Below are 15120 nucleotides of genomic sequence, written 5' to 3'. Positions count from 1 at the left end.
TTCAAATACGTTAGTGTCTTATTCTGAGAATGTCAATCACAGTGCCATCGTTTTCGTGTCCTTTATCATGTAAAATTACATTTTTTGTTCAATACATCTTTGAGAACACGTTTTTGTGTCGTTCCATCACTTACATCATGCGTCATTCAGTCATAACGTGAATTACGTCCACAGCAATTTTCATTATTTTTAAGAGTGCATGAATGCGAAGTCTTTCACATGGACAAAAAAGTCTACCTGAATGCACAGAGATGCGTCACCCTGGGCTAAAGTACGAAAAGATTGAAATATAATTAGAATCTTTTTTGTCTGCCTCAGGAAATTTGTTAGTGATTTTTCAAACTTGTAGTACAGCTCCGAAAAAATCTTGTGATTTTACGTCTTCTGGATGCACATAAAAGAAGCGAGCCAAATGACGTGAATTTTTGTCACATTTTAAATACAATGGTGTCTGATTCGGGAAATGTCAATCATAGTGGCATCGTTTTCATGTCCTTCATCATGTAAAATTACATTTTTCATGACTTACATCATGTGTCATTCAGTCATAATGTCATAATTATTTTAAGGAGCGTATATTTTAATTAAAATTTATAATTTTATCAATAACCTTATACAGTATTTTATTTTCAATGGTTGAAATGAATTATTTTCACGTTTTCACAATTCACCATTTTTTTTCGGAAATTTCGTGACGTATCAACAATTTCTTTGTTTTACTGTGGATGCGTTATTGTGTAACCATTTTGTGGAGGGATCCCGACTAAAATATGCGAAGAATTGGCTGCAATGAGGGATGAAAAATCCTGAAAATATGACCACGCGACTCATAAAGCTCCCCTTGTAGACTTTTGTGTATCTTATTTCATATTGCGATCTAACAGATCTCCCACAAGCAGCACAGTTTGTTCCAATTCTCGCATAATTTATGATCTCGCCCTAAAAGCCATTGGTAATCGAGTGTGTAGCTCCTTGTTTCTAAGCAAATTATTTATTTATTTCATTTATTAAATTCATGTAACTTAAGACATTCATCTTTTTTAATGTTACAATATGGAGTTAAACTAGAAAAGCACTTAATAATCTCTTAACAATATGTTCTCTTTAACAACACCCATCTACTGAAAGTTCTGCAAGAGGTTCTTCTTGAAGCTAGGAAATGAATTAATGGTTTTTATTGAAGTTGGTAAACTGTTCCAGCTAACAATGCTCCTAATTAATGGCCCAGGCTGAAAACTATCACCACTGGGCGATGGAGGAGGATCTTCTCCTCATTGTAGCAATGTTGAATAACGTGTAAATCCATTTGTTTGCTCGGTAACAACAAGCTACACACTCGGTTACCAATGGCTTTTAGGGCGAGATCACAGGTTATGCGAGAATATTTTTTTAAAATCAATCACATTTGTCAATTGTTTTCAACTATGACTTACAATTGTACTGAATAGCAACGCAAATAGGGTTACCAGATGTACTCTTTTTAGAGTACATGTACTCTTTTTTGCCTTAAAAATGTGTGTACTATTCTTTTTGCTAAATGGGCTCAAGTGTACTCTTTTCTAGTTATTACGATCGCCGAACAAATCAAATAATCTTTTGGGAAATCCACATGTTTCCCTTGAAAACAGGATTTCAACGATTTTCGTTAAATAATAATTGAATCGAATTGGAACAATTAGCTCAAAAATAATTTGAAAGTATTTATAAGCTCATATACCTCACTAAATTTTAAAAAAAGTGACCATGTGGTAAAACCATTGGTAAACAATTAACTAACTATTGATTTTTAGTTTATAGTTAATTATTAATTTCGAATTGGATTCAAACGATTTGGAACAGCTTTTATTTATGCACTTTTATTAGAAGCGTCGTTAAACGGTTGAACAAAGTTGTGGGAATGGAAGGGTTTAACTTTAACTCAAGGGCGGTCGCGCATTCAACCATCGCCAGCGTAACCTCGCTTGAGCTGTGAATGATAAGCGAGCTTTTTTTCAAGGTGCGTGTACTCAGTCAATGCATGCTACCGATATAGGGTTAAAATATAGTGTATTAAACATGAAAATAAACTATCAAATTAATCAAGCTTACATCTATAAAAGATGCTTGAACAATTCCTTAGAAACACCTGAATGAACAATAATGCTTGAAATTCTTTTCAGATCCAAGGTTGAAAAATTCGCTCTTCCTAGTTCTAGTTTCCTGAACAAACAAATATTTTTTCTATATTTGTAAAGGAACCATCTTGCTTAGTACTAAAAAATATCTGATAGACTATAATGTTGCCAAATAAGGAATATTCTGATTCTACGATCAAAACTGAGCCAGAATCCAAAGTTTTATAATATTTGTATTTGTTTTCATTATTTAGGTAGAGACGTAATTATTGAATAGTTCCATTTTTTTTTTTCAAAATTGCACACTCGTCAATAATGTAAAGGCCTTAAGGCTAATCGTACTCTTTAGTACTCTTTTCCAGAGTTGGAAAAATGTACTCTTTCCGGTGACAGCAAATATGGTAACCCTAAACGCAAATATCGCAAGCGGCGGAGCCTGTTTGCAACATATATAGGTTATAGTAAAATTGCTTGTTTGTAGCTAAAGTGAAAACAAATGAAAACAAAAATAGAAACGAGAATCGAACTTCCAACTTTAAGATAGTAAATCTTCTCTTCTATTCACTACTCCACTAGCTCTTCGAACGATTACTTGGTCAATGCGCTAACACAATACCTGTGAATAAAAGCTTATTGCTTATTACTGTTGCAGTTTAATTCAATAACTGACGAAATTAGGCCACGCCTCACATAAACTCTTTTAGAAGATACGAATGATAAAGTAATGTTTTCGCTCAGTTATTAGAACTGTTAATAGAGGAAAACATTTGTAAACGACAGAATTTCGGCAGTATTCTTAAAAAAATGTGATGATCAAACACCTTATTTCGGTGAGCCAAAATGTCTGAAAACCTTTGTCTAGCGCATGAAAACACAGTATAGCATACTGCTGTCCTGAGAATAAAATACTGTGTCGGGTTATTGATTTAATTATATATTTAGTCAACTCTTCATAACTCTAAATTGAAGGGACCATAGGGTTAGGGAAGTATCGAATTATAAAACAACAAACCTCACCAAACCAGTGAAAACGCGATCGAAAGGACCATCTAAATAGCCATGAAAATCAACTTTTATAAGGGGTCTCTAACTCGATCTCGAGATACGGAATATCGAGTTCGAGAGAGTTGATTGTAATTAAGATTCAAAAATTACTAAAAAAAATCAGAAATATTGTGAGAACGCCATGCTTCCAAGTCCAGGTGACGCGTGTCTGTGCATTCAGATCGTTTTTTTTTGTCAAACTGTGTTTTTTTTATCTGCTGTGTCGTTCGATTTGGACACGGCTCGGCCCTATGTAGATCCATCTCGCCTTATCAAACTGTGTTATATTGTATTAATTTAATTTGAAATGAATAAAATTTAACTGAAAAAGGAAAGGGAGACATTTTATACAATTTATAATTTGTAGGATAGTAGTGATAAACGCACAGCTATTTTGCATTAATGATCTAAAGCTCTGTAGTTAGTATAATCGAGGGAATGCATCACATCACTGATATTTGAAATTCTCATTAGAACCAAATACATACACACATCGAAGCATTTCAAATAACATACATTTGTCGGAGATAAATCTGTTCAAATCAGGATGTGTGGATCAAACACTTCAAAGTTGTTTTTCTTTGAAAATGTGCTAAATAACATCCCGGGTGGTAACTGAGAGGAATGTTTGCTATTTCTTCTCGGGAAATTTGTTTAGATATTCTCAAGTACTGTGACGAGTTATCGATTGGGTGTTATTTCGAGTTAATGGAGTGATAAGAATAAAAAAAGTTCGATACACACGTTTTACTTTATTGCATTTGCTTACTTAATATATTCTTCCATAATTTCGGAATATTGTTTACCAAAAATGTCGCCAACCAAGTCAGGATTCAGTGAATAAATGATCAAAAATAAAATTATACCAATAGCTGCCAGTGTTAACACATATCGCAGTAAACCGTTACTCTGCTTCTCATCATTTTCAACTGTTTGTTTCGTCTGCTGACTGTTTGTGTTACTGGACATGGGACTGTCCTCTTGATTTTCCGTTGATTGAGCATGCTGCGGCTTTGGTTTCTTGTTTTTATTTTTCTTTTTCTTCTCCGCATTTGGCTTCTCAGATTGCTTGGATTCCTGTAAACTTTTTTCCTGTAGACTTTTTTGTGTTTCCAACTCCTTTTGTTCTTTTTCTTTTCGTCGTTCCTCTAGCACCTAAAAAGAGTGTAAATGAGTAAGAGTGAAATAACTAAAATTGTTTCCAAACAATGTTCATGGAAATCTGATTAACTGATTACATAGCAGAACAAAAATAACGTTTTCGCCTGTCTCCAAGATCAAAATATGTATTTCCACTAAATTTGGGACTGCTGAATATATTGCCGCTTTCAGAAATGCCCCAGGACCTAATATTTTGCTACAGGTCGTCAAAGTTGTATAAAATACTGTTCAAATGAACTTCAAACTATGGTTTATTAATTTTGTGGCAAACGAATCGACCGAGCATTCTAAATGGGGCTTAAAAGTTTGTATGAGACATAGCTTGATTTGAATTTCCCGATTTAATTACGATGTAATCGAATAGGCCAGGGGAAGTGGTTCACCCAGAGTGAATTTACAGCAGAGAAAAAGTAGATTTTGTATGAAAATTGACAGGAAAATGAATGACAAGTTCATTTACTTCTCCTGGCCTATTTTTAAAGATTGCAGCCTCCATATAAAATTGGTTTTCTTTTGTATGGGTAAATATAATGTTTTCCAAATCATTAAAAAAGTGCCTATTTAGTAACCAGACGTGCTATGACAAAACGGCAATAGATTCAGTGACCCCAAATTAAGTAAATAGTGGTATTTTTGAGCTTGGTACAAAAAAATGTTCCTTGTTAAAAGTGCTATAACCGAGGAAACAAGCTCTGCAACCTCAGTGATTGATAAATGTTGAATGATGATTCACTAAGTCGTAAGCGAATTAAAGATAAATATAAGATTATATAAAAAATATGTTCAATACCTGCTGTTCTATATCAACCATAAAGGAAACGGCCTTCCTTGCCGCTTCCATGCAATCCTTTTGGTCCGTACAAGTCCCTATTATTTTGGAAAACACTGGGTTCAGGCGATTATTTTTCAGATCCAGGTACTTGAGTTTTTTCAGTCGACCGAAGCTCAAAGGAAGCCGCTCGATCTGATTATTGTAAAGATCTAAATGCCGCAGGTTAACCAAGTTTCCAAAGTCGTCCGCTATCAACCGGATTTTATTATTACTCAAATCCAGCTTTGTTAACTGAACAAGTGTTGTAAAGTCGCTCTACAAAGATGTTTATCCTTTATTTAGTAATATGCAATAATTAAGCTTACTCAAATATGTACGTACGTTTATTGCCGTTATTACATTGTTCGACAAATCCAAAACAGTTGCACGCTTCAATGGTTTCTATAAGTAAAATTGAATTGAGTTTCTTGACAAATTAAATAATGAATTAAACTTACAATATCGTTTACTGGAACTACTGAGATGTTCATTAAACTCAAATCTAAGACGTTTTCAGTCAGCCTTTCTCGTACATTGATTTTTTCCCGATCATCTTGTTTTGTTGCAACTCGTTTGGACATTTTTGGCGTGATTTTTTTTGACGAAAATATCAATTATTATAATATTGCTCGATCTCAATCAGCTTGCCGGCACTCGTGACGTGTAGATTGTTTGCCATTTGTCATACTTGAGAGGGTTCATGAAGAAAGGTAGTGTCAAAATCTCGAAATACTCACACATAGACAAGTTCACAGCTAGGAGAGATTGGCCTATTATCGCCGTCCGTTTCTTATAGTTTAGTTGAGACGTTATCAGTAGATGTGGATTTCACCAGTTCGTATTTGTCATTAACATTGACGAAATATGTTGGAATTTTTCCTCTTCCTTTTACGAATATTTGACCTCTGTATTCACACTGGTACCCATAACTTTGAATAATTTCGGCACTTTCTTTTGTTACCTGAATTTTTCCAGGGATACCCGTGGAATCCATTCTGGATGCCATGTTAACAGCATTTCCCCATATGTCATACAATGGTTTGCTTGAACCGACAACTCCTGCCATCACTTTTCCATTGGAGATACCTACTCTCAATAATCCCGGATTCGTTTGTTTAAAATTTTCTATACTAAAATCACGCAGAACTTTCATCAATTCTAATGCAAATTCTGTCATTACGATGGTTACATTGTTACTGTGCCTTGTGCTAGAATTGTTTCTATGGGGGAGTTGAGGTGATAAATCTGAAGTTCTGGGATTCAAACTTCTTCGTCCGTTGGTCATCAATGAAGTTCGCGTGATGCCTGAAACTGAGCGGTACGGTCCGAGTGAAGACGACGAATCACATCGACCGGGATCTAATCCACACGCTGCCATATATGTCCATCCAGCAACTTTTATTTTTTCTACTTTTAGGTAACCGTCAAAGTATTGCAATTTTTCATCAAAGTCGCAAATAATTTCGTTCAAAACTTTTAGCACGCTTTTTTCGTTTTCCACAGAAATGTCTGTATTTATATCCATGTTTGTGATTGTTGCAAACATTACTGCTACATTTTTGTATTCCTCATTATAGAATTCGTTTTTTAACTGGCGGTTTATGTATATTTCGGCTGAAATTTTTTGTGTATTTTACTTAATTGAAACAAATTTTCTACAACTAAACTTACCAACATGTGTGGGTAGTATGTTCTCAACTAAGATTTTATTAGTTTGCTTGGTAACCTCAGCTTCTTCTTTTTGTTTGAGAAGCTGTCTTTTCCAACTAGAAAAAATACAAGAATTATTTGATAATGACTCTTTGAGTTGTTTAGTACTAAACCATTTAATTCCACTGTATCCTTGTATCCTTTGACACCCGTATATCGACCTCAAATTGAATGCCATTTTCAGTGTCTTGTACTAGACCCGAGTTCGAGTCTAGTATATTACACTGAAAACGGCCTTGCAGTTGAAGTCGAAATATGCGTATATGTCAAAGGATACAAACATTAGTGAAATTAAATGGTATATGTAATACTTAATTCGGTTTTCATTTATATAAGAATTATTTAATAACAAGCGTAAATGATTGTTCCCATACATACTTATAATCAACTCGCGCGATGTATTCTGATTGACGATCAATCCATTGGAAAACTATTACAGTGAATACAACTAGCAACAAATGTGCTACTTTAGAGTTCATTCCGGGGTTCATGCTGGCGCTGTTATCGTAAATATAATGCAACTCATCGAATATAGCCCATGCATAGAATAGCAGGATCGTTAACCCACAAACTGCTTTTAGCAGATAATGGATTCGTAGAAACAAAAAAGCCATTCCAATAGCTAGCGTCAAACATTGGCTGACTGACTGTAATAATATACAACAAATATTTTACCAAACTTATAACGTATTATAGCTAGAAAACATACCCATGAGTTGGAACAAAAGTCCTTTATGAGAAGCGATTCCTTATGTACAGTCTCATCCTTCTCTTTTTCAATGATATCGTAATTGCATTCAATCTAAAAACTGAATAGTTTAGAAAAGTGGCATTTAATGTGATTATGCTATTTACCAAGTATGCTAATGAACAAGTGACTAATATGCATATCGTAACCAGATAGATAATTGTTCGAAAGGTGAAACTTCTCATGACACTGTCAGAAAAATCATATAACTTTCGTAGAACTGTATTCCTGGGTTTTCTGATCCGCAGCAAATCTTCAGATGAGTATGGCGTATATATGTCCCACAATTTTTTAAACCAGGTTATTGGTATGAAACAAAACAATATCAATCCAGATAATCCCATAACCAACCAAAAATAGATTCCGGATCTACGAACATAGAAATATACAATTGTTGAACTGGATGGAATTTAAGGTTTTTACTCACGCCTTGTCGAGCACTTGTGTTAGAAAAATACATACAAATACTATAAAACTCATCAGCACACTATACTTCAGCATAAGATCTGGTTCTTTCATGAATAACCACTCCCAGCGCTTATTTTCAAAACACATGAAAAATGTTGATAAATTGTCTAACCGACTGTCACTAATTGTATCGTTGTTTGTATAACTATTGGAATAATATGGTAAAGCTGATGATTGATGCTGAATTGTGTGTCGACTCGTCGAAAATATTTTATTAAACCTGAAAAATAAGTAACACGTTAATCATATACATCATATTTAAGAACATCTTCAATAAGCTATACATACTGAAATTTACCTATCGGCATCCGATCTAATTCTTTTGCCATTTCAACGTTAGTTTGTTTCATAATTTCACGGAATTGCTCCATTGAATTTTGCATAAAGTTTCGCGTTACTTGGCTTCGTTCTTTCTTTATATAGCATGGATAAAAAAAGAGTTGAATGAAAAATAAATATGTTACCTATTATGTTATTTACTTTACCTTTATTTGAATAGTTTTCCTTTTAACCCCGACAGACAACCGGCTGCTCGTTGCTGTATCCGTCAATGTGTAGTACTAGAATAGGAAAACAGGTAGTAAGTCAGTTTAACATGCGAAGAAAATTTAAAACATAAAAATAGTTTGCAGAGTACAGAAAATTTGAGCTAATGTATGAATCTTTTTTCCAAAAATCATTCAATTTGGGGTAATGGATAAAGTCATCTGGAATTGTGGAATAACTTATGCTAGACTCAGCGTTCAGTACAGCAGTTTCTGGGAGTCAAAAACAATAAATCCAGGAAACTATAGAATTTTAACGTTTTTTAGGCTTCTTCATATAATGATGGTGAACCTGATGTATAGTTTAGAATTTACTCTCATGCCGTAAGTCAAACCTTACGATGGTCACTTATTACCTAAAGGTTATGGTAACATCTTCCTTGCGGCTTTCGTTTTGAGGTGAACTACTTAGCATACATAGCAAAATATAAATTGTAATGTCATGACATTTAAGCTGCATATCAGTCCTGCCGCATATCAGTATACCATACAAAATAATGTGCTTTAGATAGATGTATCTCCACCGATTTATTTTTATTTTTGTGTGAATTATTAAAAAAGCAATAAAGACAATAAGCGATGTAGAAATATAATATAAATACTATGCGTCGAATTATTTAGGCTGTAAAAATTCGACCTATCCTTCTTCTTTTAGCATTAAGTCCCCACTACTTCTCCTCAGCCTCAGTGTTCTGAGTACACTTCCACAGTTATTAACTGAGAGGGAGAACAAATAAAAAAATCCGAATTTAGAACGATACCATTTAATTTCACCAGAGTTTGTGTTCTTATAGTATGGTATAGTACTAAATTCATTTTTTCATAGGTATTTCACTAAACAGCTCGAAGATTCATTAAGAGAGCGAAACGTTGGGCAAGTAATAAACCTCTTTTTTATCTAAGGGAATAAGTCGGCGTAGCCGTTGAATCCGAACGATTAAAAAATTATCTAACAATCGATAGAACCGTCTTGCAAAATTAACGAAAAAGATATTAAATTCTAGCAGGTTTCGAGCACTAAGAGATATGCTGAGAAGAAATCTAATAATTTTGAATATGTTGTGTGAACTAGCGTACATTGCAGAATTAAATTGTGATATCACGTCATTTTAGCTATAATTATACTTTGAATATAATTATACTTACATTACTATCATCGCAAAACTGTGGAACTATTAGAAATGTTTGTATATTATGTTTCACTAACACAGGATCGCTTTTAGCTTTATCTGTCCCATCCTCATATATGTACTCTCCGTCCAGTAGTTCTAACGTTTGCATTGTCACATGCACTTTCCTAGGGAAACGGGAGAACATTGTGCTATCTTTCACAAAATTCTGTAGGTGTAAGTTGACATACCCAGCTTCTCCTGTCGATTCCATTTTGTTTGCTATAATAACATCTCTAGACCAGATATCATATTGCCATTTGCACGCTCCTATAACACCAGAAATTATGCTGCCTGAATGAATTCCAATACGCATATCTATGTTCAGATCTCTAGACATCCGCACATCACGAATGTCTTTAATCATTCGTAGTCCTAAATCAACGCAGCTTTTCGCATGATGTTTGTTCTTGATAGGGACACCCGAAACGCAGTAGTAGCAGTCGCCTAAAAACTTTATTCTAAGCACATTGAACTCCTTAGCAGCCTCGTCGAATTTGACGAATAGTTCGTGAAGTACATCAACCAAGGATTTCACTGGTAACTGCGTGGTGATAAATGTATAGTTGACCACGTCCGCGTAAAGAATTGTAACGTTGGTGTGTTTTTGCACATAGAGTTTGCTGAAATGTAGATAAATACTGAATTATTATCTTATATACGAAAATGTCTATGGCACCGTCCATTTATTACGTAACGGTAAAATTGGAAATTTTCGACCCCCTCCCCCCTCCGTAACGGTTTTTGTATGACAAAATAAAATTTTTGTATGAGTCGTAACGCTTGATCCTACTGTCCGCCTCCCCCTAGAGCGTTACATAATTTGTGGATGCCGCCTATTCCAGACTTCAGTTGACCGCTACTTTCCAAAATGTGTTCGAACTTTTATACTATCATTGCATTATATTTTATAATGAAATAATACGTCAGTTCAAGTATAAAACAGTTTTTTTTTCTAGGGTAGCAGTTCGAAGTTTATTTCAGCCGTAGAGTAAGGAGGGGTTGAAGTTTGATCTTAGTGGATATATTAGTATTTTCAGAGAAACTATAACAGTTGAAAATGAAATGAATACTTTACAGTGGACCTTCAACATATTACCTACAGTTTTGTTGAATAAACTTGTGTCAAAATACTAGCCCTTTCCTAGTAATAATAGTTTCACCGGTGGAGCAAGAGTTCGAAATTAATGGTTGACCAAAAGTTCGCTGATTGATTCACACAATATCTATATACAGTATTGGACAAAACAATTTTCCATACAAAATGACCAACTTTGGTAAACTATATCTCAGTTATTTAATTTGAATAAGATTTTGGCAGAACATTAGACATAACTTGAATTTTAACATATATTTATGAGTGATTTTTTCAATCACAAGTTTAAAAGCAGTAACGGTTTGACTAAAGTGAATTTTTTGACGTTTTTTTATAAATGACAAAACTAAACATATTGAAGGAATAGCTTCATGGTATCTTCAGCAAAGTTGTAGATTTTAATGAGATGAACAAGTTTGCTGAAGTCAGTTTTTGTGTAGGGCTATCAGATTTTGAGATAAATAGTTTTGAATTTTTCGTTGAAAATTACACTTTAGTTAAACCGTTAATACTTACAAACTCGTTATTGGAAAAATTATTCAAAAATATATGTTAAAATTCAAGTTATATCTGATGTTCTGTGAAAATTTTATTCGAATCGGTCCATATATAACTGAGATCTAGCTTATCAAAGTTGGTAATTTTGTATGGAAAATCGGAAAAGATAGATAGAAATAACTTCTGTCAACCGTAAATTGAAGTTTGCAAAAAAAAAAAAAATACACATTTAATTTTGAACAGATTTTTGCTCAAAACAGGGCTAATTTCAATACATTCATAAATAGCATTTTCGCACAAAACTATATTCAAAACAAGATTGAATATAGATTTGAGTAAATTTTAAGATTTTCTCGTGAGATAATATTTGACTCGAACTTTTGCTCCACTATAGGCCAAAAACGGTTTCCAAACATGTATGCAAAAAGTAATACACCTCGCCCTTACGATAAAGCTAGCCACTCCCTTATATAAAAATTAAAAATGATTTCATTTATATGTTGTTCCAAAATATTGACTTACTTAATAGAACGCCATTGAGTTCCGGTTCTGAAAAAACTGAAACAGATTTTTGTGAGTAAAAAATATACGTTGATACTAGTTATCTATTATCTACTTATGTGGATTTATGTTGTTATGATGTCCACTGCGCATTTTTTCAATCATCACTCGAATGTCTTTTTCCATTAACTCGGCTGTATGCTCAGGCAAAATGCTGAGCAGTAATTCTTTCTGTAATGTTTTAAATTATTATCAATTAAAAGGCAAAAAAACTTTTTCTAGGTTGAAGTTTACCTCCTGATTTCTTGCAAATTTCAAAAGAAGATTTCCTTCGACCAATTCCCTTCGGTCGAGGAATGTTCGTCTGATAGCTACCTCATTAATTAAGCGAAAATATAGTCCAAATAAATTAAGGCATAAGAAATAAATTAGTTCAGTTGTGACTTTAATGATCATATCAGATTCCAAACGATAGGTAATCAATGCCATTATTATCAAATAGCATATGGTGGTAGCGCCACCGAGTATAATTACATTATAGTTTTCGCTTAGTGGCAGAAATATGTAAATTGCGAATATTACGTGACTAGCATATGATGGCCTTAATGGAGGATTCATGAAGGTAACTACTGCGTGATAAAGAGGGATCATAATATCTGAAAATAATAATAATAATTTTAATGTAACAAAATCTGCAACATCAAACCTATCACGTCACTCCATACCGGTTACAATGAGCGTGAAAATAGCAGCGCATGAAGTTACGTATGGTACCCATGGATGAGCTTTTATCAGCCTTTCCTTAAATGCGGCAAACAAAGAAATCCAGACTATTAGGCTTCCAAAAGTGTAACAAATTAAATCGGGATGTATGGCAGCCGTCGGATGCTGAAATAAATAAAAAAAAAATCTTTGAAGAGAAATCGAAGACCATTACTTTGCGTATCTTACTTGATCTCCTGTTACTATTACCACTACATGAGCTATACTGATAAAAGTTTGGAGAACAACAAAAATCGACAGATAACTACGTTGAACTCTAGCCATGTACTTATTGTAGAACACCTCAAGTCCCAGATTGACACATTCTTGCTGTTCCAGAAAAAGATCAATCATCATTTATTTTAATAATTTTGCATTTGAATGCTTCAATACAAACCCTTAAAAATCCAAGCTCCCATTTTTTCAAAGCATAATAATCCGCTTCTGTTTCTTGACTTGGCTCAACTTCACTAGTAGTTTCATTATTGTAAATTTTTGGATCATCTGCATCCTTGTCATCGGTCATGATCACCATATGTGCTTCAAATTTAATGACATTCCAATCAAAGTTACATTACAACCTAAAATAATATAAACACAAGTACTGAATACTCCGGCAATGATACTGAATGAAAAGTAAATTTCAGTCGAGTCAAACAACAACTAATCGTTCAGAAGAAATGATAAGCTCTCATGGTGTCGTACAATGGCCACTTAAAACATTATATTGATAACGACGATACTTGTTTACCTATCATAATGATAAAATTGATCACCGTTCGTCATAATTTCGCGCATGAGTCAATATCTTCTTTTTGACAGCGTTACAATGCTAATGGAGCAGATAATGCTCATCAGATGAGATTTTCGTTAGATTTTTAAATTCATCCGCTGAGAGCTTTGATTCAATGAAACAGTTTTCCGATGAACTTGGAAGCACTGTACACCCTGCACTACATAGCAGAACATGCTAGTAACGTAAGGTAAGGTGGAGCAAAAGTTCAACCTTAGTAGAATAATCAATATTTCCAGAAAAGTATAACAGTTGATAAGAAACAAATACCAAACAGTGAGCGTTCAACATATCCGCTACAATTTTGCTGAACAAATTTCTGTCAAAATGCTTAGCCATGTTTAGTATTAACAGTTTTAATAATAACTAATTTAATGTCTTAACCCCTCTACCGGCAGCTTCATTTCCTACCGCCAAAAAATATTCAAACCGCTATAACTTTTTTGTTTTTCGATATTTAACAAGATCTCAAAAATCTCTTCTAGTTTTTCTAGAATCCGTGTCGATATTAATCATTGGTGATCTAGATTTGAAGATATTCCGATGTTCCTTGGTTTTGTTCTTGTTTTTGGTCAATTTATCAGAAAAATGAATTGTGTACTATACAATACCAGGTGATAAAAAGCCACCCTGAAAAAAACATACAAACCGGTTCAGTATTCTTGGAGAAATCTAAAAATTACGATATAAGGTTTGTTAGAGTTTTCAAGCTTTTTATTTGTCGAGCGTGGTACCAGAAACATAAATGCTCAATACTCAAATACGGCTGCACCAAATTGCTTCATTTTTTCACAACATACTCGCATTAATTTCGAGGAGTGAATATCCGAATACGATAAAAATTCTGTATCTTAATATTTACGTGGGTTATGACTACGCGTCGGTCCCCCAAGGAATATTAAAGAATCCAGATGACTAATTCTTAATATCGCCACATATTCTGGAACTAGACGAGTTTTTTGAGAACTTATAAAAGAATGGTGCAAAAATATTGAGAAACAAAAAAGGGGTTATACGAACTCACTGGTGGGGCAAAAGCTCGAATCTAGCGTTTCCTAAAAAAAATCGCCCACTGGAACTAAAATTCTAAACTAAAATTCGCCCACTGGAACACTATATATCGGCATACTTTATACCAGCCATGATTTTATGTTTGCAGAACAATACACACTCAAACAGAGTGCGAGTGTTCGGTAAATAAATTTACCGAAACAGATCAGTAATTCACAGAAATAACGAAGTTTTGGTAATCGGTGAGTTTTTTACTGTGTGTCAGGAGTGAAATTACAGATCTCAGGTAATCTATTGTTGAGGTTAAAGTTCACCGAAAACTCGGTAGATTTGACAGCTGAGGTGCAAACGCAAATTATCGAAAGGTCAGTTTCGTTTACCGAATCGATTACAGGTCATTCAGCTGTTGAGATTTTGGTAATGAGATTACCGAAGTCGGTGATTTGGTGTAAGTGTGTACTTTCTAAATTTAATAATATTACACTAAATTTAATAGTATTACATGTATAAAAAATAACAGTTTCCATCAAACTAAAATTTACTACTATGGTATCACGTAAATTTTGGTAACAATTTCGCGCTATCAGGTATATTTAACTAAATTAAAAAAAAAACTGTAAATTTTAATAATAAATCTTCGAGCTGTTTAGTAGAATACCTATAAGTAGATGAAAAAACCCGAATTTAGT

The 15120-nt window shown here is 33.9% G+C and overlaps 3 protein-coding genes across 8 annotated transcripts in view; 1 reads left to right on the top strand and 2 right to left on the bottom strand.

The window, feature by feature from the left end:
• Positions 1–15120, top strand: part of LOC5566138 (golgin subfamily A member 6-like protein 22) — a 165230-nt gene that overhangs the window by 75292 nt on the left and 74818 nt on the right. The gene's annotated exons all lie outside the window — the stretch shown is intronic.
• Positions 3891–6021, bottom strand: LOC5566121 (leucine-rich repeat-containing protein 59). Its single transcript, XM_001650451.2, has 4 exons — positions 5589–6021; positions 5473–5532; positions 5110–5406; positions 3891–4313 (listed from the first exon to the last, which is right to left on the bottom strand). Exons 1-4 carry the CDS (start codon positions 5709–5711, stop codon positions 3924–3926), a joined length of 870 nt encoding a protein of 289 aa, XP_001650501.2. The 5' UTR covers positions 5712–6021; the 3' UTR covers positions 3891–3923.
• LOC5566122 (adenylate cyclase type 2) lies at positions 5723–13313 on the bottom strand. Of its 3 annotated transcripts, XM_021839662.1 has the most exons (16): positions 13025–13313; positions 12817–12957; positions 12591–12753; positions 12160–12521; positions 11981–12096; positions 11887–11922; positions 9962–10393; positions 9748–9898; positions 8542–8616; positions 8345–8469; positions 8016–8276; positions 7696–7957; positions 7550–7642; positions 7219–7487; positions 6802–6896; positions 5723–6744 (listed from the first exon to the last, which is right to left on the bottom strand). In XM_021839662.1, the coding sequence occupies exons 1-16, from the start codon at positions 13160–13162 to the stop codon at positions 5921–5923; spliced, it is 3543 nt and encodes a 1180-aa protein (XP_021695354.1). In that variant the 5' UTR covers positions 13163–13313; the 3' UTR covers positions 5723–5920. The 3 variants fall into 3 exon arrangements, with proteins under 3 accessions (XP_021695354.1, XP_021695355.1, XP_021695357.1); XM_021839663.1 differs by lacking the exon at positions 12817–12957; XM_021839665.1 differs by lacking the exons at positions 5723–6744; positions 6802–6896; positions 7219–7487; positions 7550–7642; positions 7696–7957 and having other exon boundaries at positions 8022–8276; positions 8355–8469.

The sequence above is a fragment of the Aedes aegypti genome, chromosome 2 (assembly GCF_002204515.2).
Source record: "Aedes aegypti strain LVP_AGWG chromosome 2, AaegL5.0 Primary Assembly, whole genome shotgun sequence".
Taxonomy (NCBI): domain Eukaryota; kingdom Metazoa; phylum Arthropoda; class Insecta; order Diptera; family Culicidae; genus Aedes; species Aedes aegypti.
This window is presented reverse-complemented; position numbering and strand designations above follow the sequence as displayed.